General features: G+C 40.2%; 3 protein-coding genes across 5 annotated transcripts in view; 2 read left to right on the top strand and 1 right to left on the bottom strand.

The window, feature by feature from the left end:
* ppp3r1a (protein phosphatase 3, regulatory subunit B, alpha a) overlaps positions 1-8,016 on the top strand; it is a 35,209-nt gene extending 27,193 nt beyond the window's left edge. For 2 of the 3 annotated variants that reach the window (XM_030071170.1, XM_030071171.1), the window contains exons 4-6: positions 2,120-2,179; positions 2,789-2,973; positions 5,518-5,652. In XM_030071170.1, the coding sequence (XP_029927030.1) occupies positions 2,120-2,179; positions 2,789-2,973; positions 5,518-5,565 (293 nt within the window). In that variant the 3' untranslated portion in view covers positions 5,566-5,652. Of the gene's footprint in view, positions 1-2,119; positions 2,180-2,788; positions 2,974-5,517 lie in introns of all 3 variants that reach the window. The other variant, XM_030071169.1, reaches the window with a different exon arrangement.
* Positions 8,017-8,259: 243 nt separating this feature from the next.
* Positions 8,260-12,910, bottom strand: pno1 (partner of NOB1 homolog). Its single transcript, XM_030071167.1, has 7 exons — positions 12,609-12,910; positions 11,876-12,025; positions 11,531-11,614; positions 10,573-10,633; positions 10,302-10,419; positions 8,779-8,849; positions 8,260-8,593 (listed from the first exon to the last, which is right to left on the bottom strand). Exons 1-7 carry the CDS (start codon positions 12,804-12,806, stop codon positions 8,526-8,528), a joined length of 750 nt encoding a protein of 249 aa, XP_029927027.1. The 5' UTR covers positions 12,807-12,910; the 3' UTR covers positions 8,260-8,525.
* A 205-nt stretch (positions 12,911-13,115) lies between these two features.
* Positions 13,116-20,265, top strand: dnaaf10 (dynein axonemal assembly factor 10). The gene is made up of 8 exons (XM_030071166.1): positions 13,116-13,402; positions 14,115-14,215; positions 15,198-15,328; positions 15,581-15,682; positions 16,419-16,534; positions 17,143-17,277; positions 18,911-19,008; positions 19,347-20,265. The coding sequence occupies exons 1-8, from the start codon at positions 13,217-13,219 to the stop codon at positions 19,552-19,554; spliced, it is 1,077 nt and encodes a 358-aa protein (XP_029927026.1). The 5' UTR covers positions 13,116-13,216; the 3' UTR covers positions 19,555-20,265.
* Positions 20,266-20,275: the final 10 nt, after the last annotated feature.

Below are 20,275 nucleotides of genomic sequence, written 5' to 3'. Positions count from 1 at the left end.
TCATACACTGCACTTACACAGCGCAAAAATGTATTTACTATGGTTAACTCACTTTGCAAGAAAAATACCATTTTAATGTGACCAGAAATTGCCATTAAGATTTTATTTTACTAGGTTTTGAATTGGTTCATAGAATAATATCAAATAAATACAGCATACAAGATTTTGTCTTGACATTCATGCAGAAACAGATTGACAAATAGTAGAAGGACGAAAATTAAATTTAGCATTTTTTTTTTGTAGCACTGTCTCTGATAGGTGTCTGGGTATGGTTTCTCTGATGTTGTTAGTCTAGCATCTTATTGATCCGCTATAAGTATCCTCTCTACATATATTACATACACTGAACACCCATACGTATATCGTCACAGAATTTCTGTATATTAAGATTGTTTTATACTATGGATTTCTGTAGCTTTGTATAGTATAGATTGTATAGATTGAGCTTTAGATTACATTTGTGAGGCCAGCCCTTGAAACCAGATGGTAAATGCCTTAGTGAGTTTAAGTTAACGTTGTGTAAGTATATCTGTGCTTTTTACTTCCATGTTTATGTCTTATGCCTTTTTTCCAGCTCGATAAACAAGGCAGTTGAAACACGTTTGAGAAGTAGCCGAATTTGATTCAAAGTTGATTTACTGTAATAACTGAAATCAACTGAACAAAATGTTTATCGAAACTGCAAATTCATAGTAATGATAGAACCTCATACCTCAGTCATATAAGAGACCTTTAATTGCAAAAGACATCCCCAGCATTCGAGCAGTGAAAAAAATCCCTGTCCTGAACTGATCACAACGAATTGTGCCTTACCTTGAATGATAGGTGTTATGAAATAGGTCTGTTGTTCTCCCGCCTTAGAGACATGCACCAGTCTTGGGAGATCGACCAAACATTAATTGCACTACATGAATAAGAAAGAAGGATTTTGATAACGAGGGACTTTGGACCCAGTGGTCTCTCTTCTCTCAAAGCTTCATTATTGTAGGACGGCTCTGCAGCATGGGTGTGGACTCACCCATATTTTATAGGTGTGCAATACATCAAATAAAACTGAAATGCTTTCATACAGCCAGACGTCCTACAAGTCTCCAAAATACCTGAATCAGCTCTTGTAAAGAAAAATAAAAGAGCACAGGGGTCGGGGTCTCATGAACATACATATCTTATGTGGTTGTGGACTAATCTCACATATCATGATATTGTCTTAAACAGCTTTCATCAGTTGTTAAATAATATGGCCCTCACATTGAAATTACCTTGTCACTATCATAGAGGTTTGTATTATTGAAATGGAGACTGTAGGAACTGTGATTAGCACTTGTTGAAACAACATTGGAGAGTTATTTCATTATGCTGTCTGTTGATTTTGATTATTTATAGTGTATTACATCGTGAAAGAAAGGTTGTAAACATTCTGCTTTGACAATGAGTATCATAAACATCTGGAACATCTTAATAAAAGTTGTTTTTTACAAAAAAAGAAAGAAAGATAATGCAAAAGGGCCTCCATTGTGCTCCTTTGTCTTAAAGATGCACTAGGCAAGATATTTATGTAAGAACATATCTGTCTCAGCCTAAATCACAACACAGGGTTGCAACAGAGAAAAGCGACTCATCCCTCCCGCTGGAGAATAGCATTTTTCACAAATTAATTACAAATTAATAAGACAGTTCTCGACCCATAACAAGGTATAAAGTGAAACTTAAGAGCCAAAAGACAAATTGTCTCTTCAACAGCAGTGAGCTCTTTCCAGATAAGGATGGATATTTTACCTTTCTTGTCACTTTGGTATAAAGAGATCACAGAACAGACAGGCTGGTAATCATCATTGTGTGCTATAGCTGTTAATGACATCACATCTGGATGCCAAATTTTGCATTTTCAAACACTTACCTTTCATTGCCATTTGGACCCACCATGTTCCCTAGTGCATCTTTCAATATGGACTAATAGATGAAAACAACCCTAATTAACTGATAATCAAGTCAGTAACTTGATTTTCACTTATTGGTCTCCTCATCATAGTTCAACAGCAAATCAAAGGAAAATACAATAGACAATAAGCACTGCAGTTTTGTGAACCCCCTGTACTGACTGTTGCTCTCCTTTTCCCAGAGTTCATCGAGGGAGTCTCGCAGTTCAGCGTCAAAGGGGACAAGGAACAGAAGCTTCGGTGTAAGTAGAGCTGGAGACACTCAAACACCCTAACTACTTAAAATCACGTGGCCAATGGTGGCAGACCCTACCTCTCAAGTCACCCCAAACCACCTCCCCCAAGTGTCTGCGGCTGGCGAGGGACTGAATCCCACCGGATCTTTTCTCTCCTGCGTCTCATCTGCTCTCTGTTTGTCTCACCTTCCCTTGCTCTCTCGACACAGAACTGTGATGTGGAAAAAATTAAAATGTAAACTACCCCTGCAATCTACCAATCTTGTAAGTCAGATTGAAAGTCATATTGCTCCATCAATGAGCGGTGAGCAGTGACTGAAATTACTGTTTTGGTTCCCTGCCAAGGACTCGTAAACTAAAAGAATTTTCCTACAGAGGATAATTTTCGCTGGCAAAAATAGTTTACTTTTTCATGGAAACATGCTACTCTACAGGTTTTTGATTAAATTTTCCACATAGAGTCGGGTATTGTGTCAAATATCCTATCAAGATACAAGAACAGACCCTTGGTTGGTGTTAATTTTGGACCCTGATAATGCTGGACTGATAAAGATTTGTGTCTGCCTCTGCTCCTCCCTCTCTCTTCCTTCCCTCCTGTCATGACTTTCACCACAGTCGCCTTCAGGATCTATGACATGGACAAGGACGGCTACATCTCCAACGGCGAGCTCTTCCAGGTGCTGAAGATGATGGTAGGCAACAACCTGAAGGACACGCAGCTCCAGCAGATCGTGGACAAGACCATCATCAATGCAGACAAAGATGGAGACGGCAGGATATCCTTCGAAGAGTTCTGTGCAGTAAGTCGTACCCCCCTCGGGTATTTTGGGGCAGTGACATTTCTGCTGATGCAGCCTGTTGTGGTGAAGGCAAATGTCAAAAGGGTAACAAAACAGCGTCTTTTGCTCAGGCTTCATGGCACTGAGTTTGAATTTCACGCTGGTGTGAAAGGGTGTCAAAGGGTGGTGGGTTCTTGCTACATAAGATGAACGCCTTGAAAATACAGTTATCATCATGACTTGACTACATATCACATCAGCATTGGCATAAACAACAAATTCCTTCAAATATACAACCTTTAGGGCATGAAGCTTAAGCTCTTATAGCATAGATACAGAGTACATAGTGCCTTGACGATAGTCCCATAACCCCAGAATGATTATGTAAAAGAGACCAGTGCTAAACATATAGAAATAAGATGTAAAATCACAGGAAAGATGTAGAAGGAATTATGTTCTGCTTCAAAATAAGAGCATATTTGACTGAGCAGGGGAGTAAAAAAATGGTTAAAGAAGTTAAGAGTGTCTGAAACTGTCAAAAACGATCAACGAGCGCATGGAAATAATACATTTTGCTGATAAAGTCTGTGAAGGGACGCAAGGACAGGAGCGACAGTCCCTCTTTTTAAGCAGGAGGGGGTTACTCTTCAAAGTCTAGGTCATGGTTAAAGAAAACAGCCAGGTTTCTTGCACAAGGCCTCACATTTGCTGTCCAGTTGCCAAGATGACGGCAAGTAATGCCGAAAAATCTCCAGTTTACCAAACAGGATGGTGTTTTTCTGTTACTGAGCCAAAACAAGTTCTATGCATTCCAAAATTCGACGTCATCAAGGCAGTCATGTAAAGTGATGAGGTTTTTGATATCTTGTCTTAAATACAAATCACTTGATTACAAACTGCTACAGAAGGGTAGTAGAAGAACTTAGTGACGGAAACAGTCAGAAAAACCCTACGAGCCCACGGTCATGAGACATGGCCTCAGGGTTAGGGAAGAGCAGATTTGAGAAAGCTTGTAAAGGGATGTAAGGACAGGAGTGGCATTGCCGCTCTGTTTTAAGCAGGACTAAGTTACTCTTCAAAGTCACCGCCAAAAAAACAGCCAGCTTTCTCACGTAAAGCCTCACCAGTTGCCAATATTACTACAGTAACAGTGTCTACTAATGTCGGTTTGCTAAATATGATTATTTCTGATTTTCTGTTGCTGAGCCACAAGTACTGAGCTGTTGAACATTTTGATTTCTTCAAGACATTCATATAAAATGATGAGGTTATCTGGGTTGTAAGGCTATTAATCCAAGACCAAGAACCAAGATTTTGTAAATATTATTTGATAGCATTCCAGTAAATACTAGTTGAGTTCATGGCTTTATATACTAGAGATATTGTCCTAGGAGTTATTTTGTTAAAACCATACTTACAGGGTTTTTTGTAGCAAATTTCAGTTACCTGAACTTTACCTGAAGAATAGGTTTTATGTCAGATCCAGGCAAAATCTCCTTCAGCACATCATTAAGTGTTCTGCTTGTTGAAAATACAAAGCTGACAATATCGTCCATATAACTTGTCTTTTGTAGGCCCCCAGTGGAACTTGCCTTGCTCGGAGACATTTCCATAAATGAAAGGCACCACTTCTAACTTTGACAGAAACAAGGCCCACATTTGACGGCTGTATCTCTGGAGCCTTGAACTAAAAAGGCTCTCGTCCTTGTGGGAGTGTATTTTCAGGATGGCTCAGAAGAACATTAGATCCTGTTTTTAACAAAGCAATGCTGCTCAAACACTTCAAGGTTCATGTGGAAAGGATTGTGTGACATGGTTTCAGTTCTGTCTCCCTGAAAGCATTCCTGATCTGAGCACATAAAGTGAAAGGAATTGCAACAAAGCGGGTGTAAAAATAACACTATAGATATAAAAATGTTTTTTATCAAAGGGTCGGTAGTGGTAAAAGGGAAAAGAGCATCTGTGTCTTGTGGGTTTGTTGCTTATTTATGACTTCAGTGCTGCTGGGGGACTGCAGAGTGTACTGCAACAATCCATTTACAACCCCAAACCTAACCATTGTACGCTGAACGGCCACAAAGCAAGAGTTTCATCAGTGTGATCATACAGTGTGCATGCTAGGCAAGAATTTCAAAAAATACCAAAAAATGGGGGTTCTAAGGAAAACATGGGTCAACCACATTTAGTGTTTGCTTTAACCTATTTTGAGTATTAAATGGTAGGTTTTACTGCATAATCACGGTACTGCACTTAATTGATGTCCTATTCAAGTGGTAATTTGTGAGATTTTTTGTTTCCATTGTAGTATAATTTGGTTTATCTACCTTTTTTTTATGACCCTTCAATTAATTCCTAGTCCACATCATAGTAAGTATTGTGAAAATCATGGAGAACCTTTGCATTTCTGAATGTGCAATTTTTTTTCTCCTTTGGTTGATGTGGTCATTTGCCACAAACATCTGACCAATTGGAGGTCGTGCCTGGCTTCATCGCCACATTACTGATGTGCTGTGACCAAATCGGATGAACCTATGCAAATTCTCTTGCCTGTCTTCCTCCTGCCAGGTGGTCGGCGGTCTCGATATACACAAAAAGATGGTGGTGGACGTGTGAGCGCTCTCCTGCTCGCTAAATCCCCCCTTCCTCCTCGACACTCGCTTTCTCCACCATCTCTGAAGATCTGCTCAAGACGTCCGGCAAAACGCTCTCTGTGTAACTCAATGGAAGTATTCTCTCTATTTCTATTTCTATTTCTCTCTTTCTCTTTCTCTCTCTTTCTCTCTGTGAAGCCACTTCTTTTTCTTTCAAAACCACGGGCCTCGTGAAGCCAACTTTGAAGTTTTATTGAACTGTAAATCCTCTCAATAACCCGGTCGTAGCACTTTAAAAGACTGAAGGACAGCTATTTCTCATTTGCAAGAGCATCTCCGATTTTGGATGAGGGGGGGAAGGCGGGGAGGGGGACGGTGAAGCGGCTGGTTGGTTTGTTCATATTTTCCTTTTTTTTTTCCTTTTTTTCTTTTTTTTGTTAATTATTTTTGATATTTATTTTTGTTTTCATCTTTTATAAAGAAGAAAAAAAAGTATATCTATGGTTCTCTCATGAGGGGAAGTGTATAGTATACAGACACTTGATTTCAGTACAACTAGAGAGTAGGGTATGAAGTGCCAACTAGAACATATCCAGAAACCAGTCCAAGTTATTACCTATCACCACCGCTGTCAGTTCCGCCGCAGAAACTGGGTTGCGGCACACGAAGCTGCACGGTTGCGAGTCACAACAATATATATATTAGATGCAAAGCTAAATTTCATATATTCTGACTTTTGTTGTCCTCCATTTTTAGTGTACACTTGAGCAGTTTGGATTAGATCTGCAAAGCTTCCGGTCACACTTCGCAAAGCAATTCATGTTTTTTTTTTTTTTTTTTTTTTTTTTCTTCTTTTTTGTAATAAGAGTGCTAGTTTTATTTATACTTAAACATGTTTATATTGTTGGAGATTATCCTTGTTTTCCTGTCATGGAATTATAAGTAGTATAAATTAATGCCAAGAAAGTGATGTCTTTGCAAACTAATTTGTGGCTGCAGACTGGTACATGGTTTACTCTTCGGTGAAGCATTTTACATTTCACAGTGTGCATCCATACGACAATCCTTGATGCAAAGAATAGCTCTGCACTCACATTGACAAATGATTTATAGTGAAAATATAAGAATTTAAATAGACTTTTTATTTCATTACATTAAGAACAGAGGCTGAACGATGCAGCGGACTTGCCTAAGAACCGAGAAGAACAATAGTTTGAGAGCGAATTATGGCGAGGACTTGTGCTGTTTGTAAAAGAATATAGCAACTTAACAGAGACTTATCTGCAGGCAGCGTTGTGTTTTTTTTCTTTTTCTTTTTTTTTTTATTAACCGATATGTGTATATTAGGTAATCAGTGTTTGCTCATCTTCTTAAACAGCAAGAGGGAAAGGTGTTGTCTCTGCTTTACATGAGCCCTTCTGAATTCGTACCTTTTCTCAGTACAGCGCAGGACGGGTCAGACTTCTCTTTAGCGCAACAGAAACACTTAATCTTAACGCGTTGGCATGATCAATGTGCAATGGGATAGATTGTATATTTTAGGGTTTTTTTTTTTGGTTTTGTTTTGTTTTTTTTTGGTTTTTTTTGAACGTGTACATTTCAAAAGTTGGCTTCCTCTCCCACTTTTGTTTTTCTATGACAGTCACCTCGTTTTCTCCCCCTCCTACCCACCCACTAGTACGAGCAGGGAGAAAAACACAAACACAACCAAACTTAAATTTCGAAGGGAAAATGCTTCCTAGTACAATGGCATCGGAATAGCTTTGTTTTATTTAGTTGTTTTTGGAGACCGACTGCTGGTTTGAACAGGAGTTTTCAGTCAGAGATGTGAATCTGGAGTGCCCTGTTGTCCCCTATCCCAAAGCTCTGCACGGCTTGGGCCTCCCTGTGCTTGCATGACATGGAAATATATTTTTTGTTGTGCATGTAGATCAATTTTTTGAAATAATCCTCTTGTTTACACATGGATGGTGATGTTAATATATTTAAGAATTTAATGGTATACAATATGGATGTTGCCAAACTTTGGTAAATGTACACATATTATGAGAGGTAATCCAAATGAACTGAACTACATGTAACTTTTTGTATTTTACCCGGGTCAGCGAGATGCTTCTATTCCAGTAAAAGTTGCATATCTGATCCTGTCTCAAACTGCCACACACTGTACTCAGCTTAAAGGGGAAAATTTGATGTTATTTTTTTTTTTCTTTTGTATATAAGTATTTGTTAAATGCAGTTCTGGCTCTCTGTTCTCTGTATAGTTCAGACCGCGGTTTAGTTCGTAAGTGCTACTTTTTCTCTGAGGGATTTGGGTTCTTTTTAGTTTGTGTGGGGAAATCTGAAACGATTTAAGTTTGAGAACCTTTTTTTCCTTTTTCTGCATGCTGCATCTTATGCTGTGGGACTGTTGGAAACTTGATACTGTATGAAATAAAAAAAATTTAAATAAACTTTGAAATGTTGAAAGTAATGGCTTTTTCAGTGGTTTGCCTTTACACCTCAGTTGTCTCTAGAATGTCAGTAAGCATCCCTTCAAATTACTTGCGTTAATATTTTCCTTCCTTTTCCTTTTTTTCCACCCTCCATCCTGTGATGTGCTTTAAGTCTATATTCCATTCACAATAAGTGTGTTGTAAATGTGCATAAATGGGAGATGTGAAGGACAGAAAAGTGCCATCCTCCATTATAAACAAATGAAAGGAAACCAGACTAGTTCATCACTGGGAGTTGAAATCATTTATTTACACAAATTCATATCTCCAGATACATGCACACACAGTGCATAGATGTATATAATCTTTCCCGGTGACGTTGTTTTACCATGAATCCAGCTGACCTCATGAAAACATGAGGCCAGTGTAGAGAAACCTGAGTGAAGCCGGTCCAAATGTCTAAGGCAATGAACAGTCCGATCTCATCAGCACAGACCAATTCCACCAGCCAATGAGAAAGAAGATTACTACATCGACCAATCAGACTTCAGAATCTCTCCGCAGCCCGGCTAGCCACCGCCCTGATGTTACCGTAGACCTTTGAAGGTGGACTTCCTGCAGGGAAGAAAATCAAAAGTTTGAAGGTCATTTACTGTGTGTGATCATTAGCTGTGAATTGGAGGATTTCTGTTCCAGATCAGATGTATACATTTGATGAATTCTTCCTGTAATTACCAACTTAATAATAATAATAATAATAATAATAATAATGATAATAATAAAAAAAATCTCCTTCTTACCTAAGATTAAGTTACATATTGCTGTCCGGGCCATCTTGATATTCTGGAAGGATCCTAATATGTGTACTTTTCTGTTGTCAAAGGGATGGACCAATATCAGAGAAAAAAGAGAAAATGGCATTATTTGTCTTTGTGGATAAACAATTTTATGCACAATTAATGTAAGCCAATGCAACTGCATTTGATCAACTAAGAAAAAAATTAACCTTGTTAAATCATTCCTGTTTTCTGGAAAAGGGAAAACAAACAAACCAAAGCGCTCGTTGTGCAGCCCCCCCTCTCCCCAAGCCCCTCCCACCAAGTGACCGCTGGTATGTCCTGAAATGTCAAGGTGAGACTCGTGAGAGTCATACAGTAGTTGATCTATCCATTTAAAATAATCTTTTTACAGCGAATCTCTTAGTTACGCAAATGTTCATGTGAAGCAGCCATTTTGAGTTGGTCTTGTTGAGTTTTTATGAAAACACTCGTGTTGGGGGGGTTGGTAGAGAAGGGAGGACATCTAGTCAGGACAGAGCGACGTACACATGCGTCTGCATTCGTAGAATAGCCAATAGGAACACTAGCTCTCTGAAATAGCCTGAGATTAAACTCTCCTGTCACAAGCTAGTTTTTCTAAAGCCTGAAGACAGACAAGAGGAGGTGTGAAGTCCTCTTTTCTCTTAGATCACTTGAATTACATTATGCTGAAGGGTTAATCTGGAATTTTAGCCCAGTGACACCAAAAAAAAAAAAAAAACCTGCCTACCCCAGCTTTAAGTAGGGCTGCTCAATTATTCGTACATAATTGTGGATTGTCTAACACAATTCTATGGCGCTTTTCTAGTCAAAGCATTTTACACCTGACACCTCACACTCTTTCATTCACACAATCATATACACACACACATACACTAACACCGATGGCAGACGCTGCCATGCAAGGAGCAGCAAGCGGTTCAGTGTCTTGCTCAACAGCACGTCAGCATGCTCCCTGGAGGAACCAGAAGCCCTCTGTTCACTCGAGGACCGCTCTACCTCCTGAGCCATGCCACCCTAAGTCGTATATTGCAGTTTATGTTCCCATAGTCTGATGATATTTATGAGACAGTTCATTCAGTTCCCATGGAAGTCGACATTTGATATATTTGATATATTAAATATCAGACATGTGACCAATCAAAAACTTACTGGCCAAAGTGGGAAAAAATGCATCTGAGCAAAATCCCAAGTCTGAACATGAAACTCTGGTTTTAAACCAGATGACGACCAGATTCTTTCAATGACTGGCTCAGAGTTGTAGTAGCATCCCTAAGTAATAAACAAAGTAGCAATCATTTATTATTTTGATTTTATAAATAAGAACCGAGTATAAATAAGATTATGATTTGCATTTGAATTTCCAAAATGCTACCCTGAAAAAGTGCAAAAATTAAAGTGCTGTTTCCTGAAACGGTGAGCAATGATTTCTAAGTGTAATCACACAAACGCAATAGCAAATCAATTGTAATTATCATGTTCATGAGGCACTGGGCACTACTCACGTGTCTGCGAGCACGATGCGAGTCTTTGTGACGTTTTCGATGGTGAATTTGGTTTTCCCTCCCTTCCCTGCTATCCTTCCGATCGCTCGGGACAGGTGGTCTCCTTTCAGTGGTTTTACTGCCGAGACAGCAAACGCAAGAAATCACTTAAGACAATGAATACACACTGAGACATGTGACCTTGAGATGGCTCTGCAGCACAGTGGGGGAGCATCGATACAATGTGCTGAGCGACAGAGGAAACGGCGACAGTGAGGCGGCGTGGTCTTACCGTCTGTGACATCGAAGCTCTCGAGAAACAGCTCGTCTAGTCTGATGAGAGCCAGGGCGTCCTGAGGAGAGGGACAGCGTGGAGACGTTACAAAACAGGAGCACGCTTGACCACTGTGGGTTTTCTGACAGCTGATACTGACACAGATACATTAAAGGAAAAGTTCACCCAAGAATGAAAACTGTATCATTGTTTACTCACTCCCATGCTGGCTAACACACAGGTTAAGTGTTTTTATTTGTACAGCAGTCTTCTTCAAAACAACTGAAGTCAGAGAGCACCACTTTTTAGATTTTGAAAAAAACAACAAAAAAACAAATTTACTCCACATGGCTCATGCAGCAAAGTCTCAATCACACACACAAATCTTCTCTATAAACTCTGACAGCAATAGTTAGCACTGTGACAAGTGTGTGACTTCAGCTGTTGTGGAGGCTGCTGCAGTGTTGTGCTAGCTGCCTCCCTTAAAGCAGACAATACTTTGTGACGATACTGAATATCTTTACGTTTGACCACTTTAAGAAATTACACTTATTCACTGTTTCTGTCTTTCTTGTGGGGGTGAAAACACCAATGAAATAAGATTAATAGCTCCACTAAATTCCAAACTGAGTTCTTTTGGCTAAATCAGCACTTGTTAAAAGGCAGAGCAGCCCACTTCAGAGGCAGTTTATATGCAGCTGTAGTCGGTGAAGAGCCTCCATCATAATGGCAGTGGACAGCACTGACTGTCCAATATCCGATATTTAAGAAAAGACCAGTGCCTGCAAACCAGTGTATTTTACACAGGGCAGTTTGTGATTAGGAGTCATACTATTTCTCCAGCTCTGCTGCTGCCAGGCCGATTTTGAATGAGCTTGGTAAAGCATTTACAGCCACTGTGAGTTCAGGAAATCATTACCAAAACAACAGCTGAGATTAAAACACTCATGGGCCACAAACACAGTGCCATGCTTACCTCCACCTGGAAGCCCAGCACAAAGGCTTTGACAAAATCTGCTGCTCTTGTGAGGGCGCTGATGTCCTGCGTCTCTTTGCATGTCTGAAAGCAGAAGGGTGCATTACAAACACACTATATCAGGCAATCAATCAGGTGGATAAACACAAACTAAAAAACAAACACTCATCATCAACCATCAGCATGAATGTAAAAAGCGGGGCATTCAGGAGATACTGATGTTTTACTACTATCGCCATCCTACTTACACATCAGCATTACTACTGGACACTGATGTGAAGAGTCTGAAAACCAAGTCAGCAGGCACTGGTGATTAAAAGGGGTTTGAAAAGCCTTTCCACTTACTTTAATTTCGACATTCCTGGTTTTCAGGTTGAACCTAACTTGGAGCTGTAAGTTCTCTACGATGGGAGTGAAAATCTTCAGCCAGTTGTCCTTCAGCGGGGTGTATCTGTGGGCTGGGACGGGAATCTTGCGCATCTCATCTGATCCTCCCTGAAGACACAGGTGGAAGCTGGTCATCACAGTGTCAACACCCAAATCTGATATTATCAGATGTTTAATTTATATAACTACTACTAATAGCACTCTACTTAAATGGCATTATTCATACAAGGGGGGTGTAGCTCTAAGTGATTTAGAATTAAATGAAAACATGAGAATAAAACAAAAAACAGGCAACTTAAAACAAGTGCACATCCTGCGTGATAACCAGGCAATCAGCTGAAAAACAATACATAAAAAAATCAATAAGATATATGAAAGATGGAGATAAAACAAAGGAAAACAAAGAAACAGTCAAATATGGCAAAAACATGTCAATAAGTATGACAGTTAGTTAAAAATAATGATGATTGTATAAGGTTTGTTTAAAATGGCACAGATTGTAGCTTTACTGGACGGATCACTCGATAGTCAGTGTTCTGCTGACTGTATAATAAAGCTAACTTGTTTTTAAAGGGACAGAGTGACGTCAGCAAGCCTAACCTGCACACTAACACTCCTGACTGACTCGTACTAGTTTGTCATAATAAACCACCTGATAGCTGTAGTGAAGTGCCAACAAAATGTGGTTTACCTTTAACTTATCGCCTGAAATAGGTGGAAACTGCGGCCGCTTGCTCGCCACGGACTCCTCTGTGTCCATCTCCGCTCCATCTTGTTCACGTTTTCGCTTCTGGCTCTTTTTAGATTTGACTTTGACGAAGGCGTCTGCTCCGCTTCCATCATCTACCGCAGCGACCACCTCGGGAGCTGAATTATCCGCGGTGTCCATCGTGAAATATGTTTAAATCAGACTAAAACCTCGGAACTATGAAAAGCCAGAGACATGAGACAGGCATGAGGGTGTCCTCGTGCAATGGAAAGGACCCAGCAGCTACTGCACCGTCGCCTGCACGGTGAAAATAACACACAGATGTTTAACACTTACAAAAATGTGTCGCTATTGTGCTATAATAAAATATGAAGTCAGAAAAAAATGTCTTGTAAATTCAAATTGTGTGACTATGTAAATTAATGACCTTTAATGTGTATATTTTCATCAGGCATCTTTGTGGGCAGTCACAAGCTTGGTTGAGGGAGGGTCTTTCACGTCGTTTGTTTTGGCAGCGCACACACCAGGGTTTGTGACAGTTTCTAAAGAAGTTTCCAGCCGTTTGACGAGCCGCTTCCTCGTCCGTGAAGATGTCGACGCCGCTCGAAAAGCCCCAAATCATCGCCCACATCCAGAAAAGCCTGAACTACACCATTTTCGACAGCAAATGGATCCCCTGCAGCGCCAAGTTCGTGTGCCTGGGCAACTTCGCCAGAGGGACGGGGGTGATGCAGGTGTACGAGGTGCAGCACGGGGAGCTGCAGCTCGTCAAGGAGGCACGTTCACCTTTGGCTTAACGGTTATACTCGGGCTCGTGCCGTGTCCCCCCTGTAATGCACGCTAGCTGTGATTTGTGGTGAAGCCTCGAGCTGTGTTAGCTAGCCGAGCTAAACCAAGCTTTCCAGAAAAGTCTTGCAAGGTACTGGTTTCCATAGCAACAGGTAACACACGGTTACGGACACGGAGACTGGATTTGAATTATGTAACGTGGGAACTCAGTTCACATATAACTTATACAACTAATTTTACACTTAATTAAATATCTAATTTGGCAACAGCAAAGTAAATGGGACTTGTACTCTTCCTGCACTGACACTTCCTCACGGCTGCTCTGCTGGGCCGGGACGATACCTTCATCTCCCAATTCGATAGTATCACGATACTTCTGGGCCGAATCAATATGCATTGCAATTTTAAAGTATTGCAATTCAATATTACAACTTTTTTTGTTGCGATTTTTGTTGTTTTAATTATCCTCTAGTTTGTGAATACAGCATTCAATAAAGCTGTCATTATCCTAAGGGGCATTTTATAGTGGTGTCAAAGTAATGAAGTTGCTGTGGTGTTAGGTAATTGAAAAAATCAAAAAATAAATAAAAATAAAAAAGTGAATCATTTTTTTTTTTCTCCTACCCAACTCCCCTTTGCACTGGATGCACTACCAGCTCTCATCGAAGCTTGTTTGTCATTTGTTTATTTTTCCTGCAGGTAGAGAAATCCAAGCCCATAAAGTGTGGTACATTTGGGGCCACCTCTCTCCAACAGAGACACATAGCCACTGGGGATTTTGATGGAAATCTCCACATATGGTATTCTGTCCACATAATGTCCTGTCATCTCTAGGGGTGTGATGATCCATTGATCTGGATCGATGTCAGTCTAATGAGTAGCAACCCAACATAATCAATACTAAGAGTATCAATCCATATTATCATCTCAGAGATGTGCCTTTATTTTGAAATGCCCATGGCATGCCTCTTTCACCATTTCTGTCCAAGTGCACCGCCTTCCTAAATGTTCCTAGCACCAGGCAGATAATGGCAGTCAAGGCCAGCAGCCAAGAAAAAGACAATAAGGATATTTATTCCCCTCTCTGGAATAGATCAGCAGTATGGAAATCTTTTGGATTTCAGAGAAAAAAAATGGGTCAACTGATGAATCACCCGTCATATGCAGACGATGCCAGTACGAGATAAAATACTCAGGAAACATGACAAGCCTGGCCAAGCACCTAAAACAGAAACACAGCATTGTAATGCAACTGATTATGTTAGATGGGCAAATGATATTGCTTCATATTGATCGTAGGCCCTTGAATTGATTCAAATCAAAATTGTATCGTGGGAGACTGTGATATCAGTAAATATTATCACTATCCAGAGAGTTGATATGATATTGTATAGTATACAAGCCATCTGTGTCTTACCAGAAATGTTAAAATGAGAGACATTACTATAATGTTACTTTGTGTTGAGTGTGGTGTCCTAACTGCTAATATATTTTGTGACTTGCCTGTAAGACAGAATGTTACAAATGACTCTTGTTTAGCCACTCTGGATTTAAGCTGACAGTAATTTTAACCAATTCAAGTTAGACGCAGAAACCAGATTATTTGCTCATATTAGAGCATTTAGTCAATATTTTAATGGATTCAGTTGGACAGTTGCAATCCTTAATAAAATGTGTTTTCTTGACTGATCACTCTCTAAATTGACTGAATGAAAAGTGAGGTAACATACCAACCCTGTTTTTAGTGTATGGATTAATTCAATGCCTTAATGTCTCCCACAGGAATCTGGAGATGCCTGAAGTGCCAGTGTACTCTGTAAAGGCTCACAAAGAGATAGTGAACAGTATAGATGGGGTCGGAGGCCTTGGGATTGGTGATGGTGCACCCGAGATAGTCACTGGAAGCAGAGACGGTAAATGCATTAAAAAAAAAGTTTCAACATACCATATTGTTTTTTTTTTTTGTTTTTTTTTAGGGAGTTGTTCCTCATCCGATGTGAGGGTCTAAGGACAGAGGATGTTGTATTTTTCTGTAAAGCCCTTTGGGACAAATTTGTAATTTGTGATTCTGGGCTATACAAATAAATAAAATTGAATTGAATTGAATTGAATATTCAAAGTCTCTTCAAAAGCAATGACACAAAAATGTCATTTGTGTGTCACAGGGACAGTGAAGGTTTGGGATCCCAGACAGAAAGATTCACCTGTGGCCAACATGGAGCCTGTGGAGGGAGAAACCAAGAGGGACTGCTGGACTGTTGCCTTTGGTGTGTAAAATAATAATTGCTGGGGGTGAGAGCACATGCATCCACCACATCTAGACAGCAAAGGCCAGTTTTATACGTGGAAACATGGCCAGTCTGAATTCACTGATTTCTCTCACATGTTCTCCACATCACCCACACAAAGTGGCATGGCTATCATGCAGTTATGTTCTAGTGATTGTTTTTGTAGGTTTAGTGCATTTTAAAGCAGTTGGTCTTGTCACAAGTGAGTAATGGTGGTAACAGATACTCTGAAAACACCATGTAGCACATCAAATATGTACACAGTCTCCTACACGCTGTGTTTTATCTACATGAATTAAAATATTTGATGGGAAATTATGAGCGCCTTGTGATCTTAAGTGCTTTTTTAATAGAAGCTGTATATTTGCAAGCAAAAGAAAGTGATTCTTCACATGCCTGGAATATCACCACCACAAAACAATCAGTCCCACCAGCCTGGTTTTCCCACTGGAGTTTGAACTGGCAACTTGTCGAACCATTCAGCCACTGCCAACAAACAACAAACTGTTGAAATGTGGACGTTAGATGCATGGCAGGCAGCACGGAAACTGAGCTGAACATTTGTTTAGAATTCTTTGTGGTATTTTTCAGATTCAGTACAAACTCTTGTGGTGTCATAATCGTTTTAAATTGTCAAACCGCTTTCAGTGATGTTCTTGTAACATATGTGAAATATACCTCAAATTAAGCTGTTCATGTCACCCTGTCAATGCAGGTCATGCTTTCAATGATCAGGACCGCTGTGTGTGCGCCGGCTATGACAACGGAGACATCAAACTGTTTGACCTCCGCAATATGTCCTTACGGTGGGAAACCAACATCAAAAATGGGGTGAGGTGAACAGTTGTCTAGATATGGTAAAGCATATATATCATCATCTTATTTGTAAAGAACTGATGTGCAAAGCCTTTTATGGTATGTGATGTGTTGTCCCCCTGAAGTTGAAGAACATGGGAAATCAAACTGGCAGTATGATGTAGCTGATCCCCCTCTGAAACACAAGTAACTGTAGTCCTAGCATGTGGAATTGAGGTTTTTATTATGATAAACTATCCAATTATGCATACATTTTTAGCACTGCGGCCTGCACTTGAACCATAAGATAGACCAAAACAAGGACAGACGTGGAGCCAAAACATAAATTATTTCCCAGCAGCACTGTTACATAAAATCACAGGGGAGCACTGAGGTGGACTCATAATCTACTGTGTAGAGGCTTAATGTTAGAAAATCTTCACATCATATGCAAAGCATCGCACTTGTGGTATTACATAATGTCTTTGCTCATTCATCATCTGTTGAATGTGGATTAACCTGCCAAGGGAGATTATGTTCATTTCAGCACTTTCTAGCTCAAAGGAAATTGTTTCTGGTGGAGTTGTGCCATGTGATTAAACGTCTAGGGAGTGACGGTTACTTTTTTTGCACATCACGGCCAGGTATGCTGTGTGGAGTTTGACAGGAAAGACATCAGCATGAACAAGCTGGTGGCCACCTCACTGGAGGGAAAATTCCATGTGTTTGACATGAGGACCCACCACCCCACCAAGGGCTTCGCCTCTGTTTCCGAAAAGGTAATTTACCCAGGTGGAGAGAGCCAGATGGCTGTTTGGCCCCTCCATACGGAAAAAGTGTCAAAAGGTTATTTTTTTCAACATTTCGGGCTACAGACACAGGGAGAGGGGGTACACGTCCTTTTGACCGTTTTCACAGCTGGAAGTGTTTGGGCTTGTGTTTGCCTAACATGTTTCGTGGCTGTGTGGTCACCAGCCAAAAATGACATTGGACCGGTAAGGAGAGAAAAGTGTGACTTTTTCACCAGGCCTGTGGGAAAATGCTAGAAAAACACACTTTGACCAGCATTAGAGGCCAGCCCAGGTTGCCAAGCGTTTGGTAGGTCTGAGAGAGATCAGAGGCCTCGCCTTTCTAAATATTTATCCAGGTCCTCTGAGTGATCAGCAGTTGGCACATCAATATCTCCAGCCCTGAATTATAAGGTTAGATTTGATGCATTGGTCAAAAATGAGTTATTCATGTAATGAAGCTCGAGAAGCAGGCCTTTTTTGTGGATGAAATTAGAATCTTTACTAAAGTGGGTAAAAATGCGAATTAGTAATATCATATTAGTTTGCTACATGGTTGTTGAAAACCTGAACATTCATTATCTTAAATACCCTGATGTCTGCACCTTATCCTGGTAGATTCTGAGGGAATTCTTTATTCTCTTTTTCTTAGAATTTTTTCAAGCAGGTAGTTTTTTTTACTGCCTTTTCCTTGTCAGGATTTTCAAGCGGTACCTTAACAAAAATGGTATTACTTGCAACTAGCCTCCTTGAACTCATTGATAATATTCCAACTGTAGTGGTGGCTCAGTGGTTTAAGGCAACTACCATATAACACTGACGTCTTGGGTTTAAATCAGGCCCAAAACCTGTAACGCAAGTCCTCCCACTCTTTCCTGTCTCTCTACAGCTTCAACTACCAAATGAAGACCTAAAACTTAATCTTTAAAAATGTTGCAGCTACTTTTCCTGGAACTATTTTGCATACTTTGCATCATTCTATAATAATTTGTTAGGATTTCACTGTGATGCCAGTTTCAAAGCGCAGTGCCACTGTCAGTTTTGTCCCTCCCCTGCCATTTAAAAAGATGCAGCAGAGCAAGTTTGTCAGTTGGCACACACAGAGGAGGAGTTGGGAGCAGGAGGCCTGTTGGCAGAGACTAGAGGTGGTAACTCCCACATCAATGACATCACCCTGTACAGAAGACTCAGTTGCGTCAATATCAAAGTGAGAGTGGACACAGTGCAGAGAACAACAATCTGTGATCTACTAAAATTACACTGCAGCATAGCCACATTTATCGACTTTGGGCAGATAACAGTGATTGCAGGGTTTCCATACAGATCAGGGATGTGTGAAATGAATTTGACCGTCTCCTGGTATTGAAAAAGGTCTCGAACTGGATAAAATATATTGGCTAAAAGGGCTGTCCAGTTCCAGTACATGGTGTAAAGTCACTTTTACTTTAATTCAGTTGTAGAGTTAATGTCATTTCACCAAGCCAAATCTTAGAATCCAGTGAGGAAATTAAGGTCTGGAAAAGTAGTGGGATTTTGAAATGGAGAAATGAATAAGATCCTGTGCCTATAGCATGCATAATTCCTCTGAAAGTCAGTGACATTTCCTTTTTTCCTTTTATTTCAGGCTCATAAATCAACCATCTGGCAGGTGAGGCATTTGCCTCAGAACAGAGAAATCTTTATGACTGCAGGTGGAGCAGGCAACCTACATCTATGGAAATAGTAAGAAAATCTGTTTAAATTCCATGTCAGGATACAAAGCAGCATCCTCTAGATATCTCTTTTAAAAGTAAATAGGAAAAAAGTAACCAAGTAATTAAAAATTGTATGTGAATCCATCCTCAGTGTTGTTTTTGGCGCTGGATGATAACATAACTGTGTTTCCAGTGGGGTTGACTTCAGTGCCAGTAATCCTTTCATATATTTTTTTTATTGAAATGGTGGAAATTTCATTTCTGATTGAAACAAGTTAAAGTTACTCATCATGATTGTTGTTCCACAAGAGGTTTTCTCTGCTGTGAACTATTCTTCTAATTTTTTGTGTTATATCTCATCTCCAGTGAATACCCTGCTCAGAGGAGCAGGAAGGACTCAGATGGCGTGGACATGGGTGTGGCCGGCTCAGTCAACCTCTTACAGAACGTCACTCTGTCCACTCAGCCAATCGCAAGCCTGGACTGGAGTCCTGACAAGCAGGGCCTGTGTGTGTGCTCTGCCTTCGACCAATCTGTCCGTGTGCTCATTGTCACCAAACTCAATACAGTGTGACAGCAGAATATGTCACAGACTGATGGTCAGGCTCAGCACCACCCAAAATGTGAGAGACGGCTCTCGCCCTTAAGAGATGGTGTTGTTTCTGTGAGGCTGAATTGGAGCCCTGGTTGTCTGTGAACTGATGGTGTTTCATTAGAGCATGACAATTTTCTGCTGTACTTCTTGGAAGATGTCCATCTAGTATTTGCACAACTGGCACTCATCTGTAGACTTACCTTGCCAGAAACTTGTTAACTCAATTGAACTGGGTGTTGTTTTGCTGAGATGATCTCATTTTGTCTCTATTAAATGGTATCCATGAAACAAGTGTAGTGCCTGGCTGTGCCCTGCAGGCAGGCAGTTATCCTCCAGGATCAGTGCAGAGAATTACCCATGTAATACAATGGAAGATTTCCTGTCTTATCTAAAAGCTTCCTTTGGGATGTCGGAATGAGTCATATAGCCTCTGAGCTTAGAATAATACTTTGGGGCTCAACTTTCACATTTCATCTTTCTCCTATCTACTTAAATTCAGGCAAGATGTTGCCCTTCTAAGAGAATGGTGTTTGCTTGCTGAAATGTCTGTTTTGTTGCAATTTTTGTGATTAAGTGCAGAAGCACCATGGACAAACTTTGTGGGTACTTCAGTTTTGTTTATTGTTGTTACAGATGTGACTTTTGATATGAAATGATTTCACTGACAAATTTTCAGATTAAATGGGCTTTTTGAGAAAAA

The sequence above is a fragment of the Myripristis murdjan genome, chromosome 15, assembly GCF_902150065.1.
Source record: "Myripristis murdjan chromosome 15, fMyrMur1.1, whole genome shotgun sequence".
In the NCBI taxonomy this organism is placed as follows: Eukaryota; Metazoa; Chordata; class Actinopteri; order Holocentriformes; family Holocentridae; genus Myripristis; species Myripristis murdjan.
This window is presented reverse-complemented; position numbering and strand designations above follow the sequence as displayed.

Coding starts and splice junctions, on each gene's coding strand:
- dnaaf10 (XM_030071166.1), top strand. CDS start 13,217: ATGTCGACGCCGCTCGAAAAGCCCCAAATCATCGCCCACATCCAGAAA. Junction 13,403..14,114: donor AGCTGCAGCTCGTCAAGGAG/GCACGTTCACCT, acceptor TTTTTCCTGCAG/GTAGAGAAATCCAAGCCCAT. Junction 17,278..18,910: donor TCGCCTCTGTTTCCGAAAAG/GTAATTTACCCA, acceptor CTTTTATTTCAG/GCTCATAAATCAACCATCTG.
- pno1 (XM_030071167.1), bottom strand. CDS start 12,806: ATGGACACCGCGGATAATTCAGCTCCCGAGGTGGTCGCTGCGGTAGAT. Junction 11,615..11,875: donor CCAGGAATGTCGAAATTAAA/GTAAGTGGAAAG, acceptor TTCTGCTTTCAG/ACATGCAAAGAGACGCAGGA. Junction 8,594..8,778: donor AATATGTAACTTAATCTTAG/GTAAGAAGGAGA, acceptor TCTTCCCTGCAG/GAAGTCCACCTTCAAAGGTC.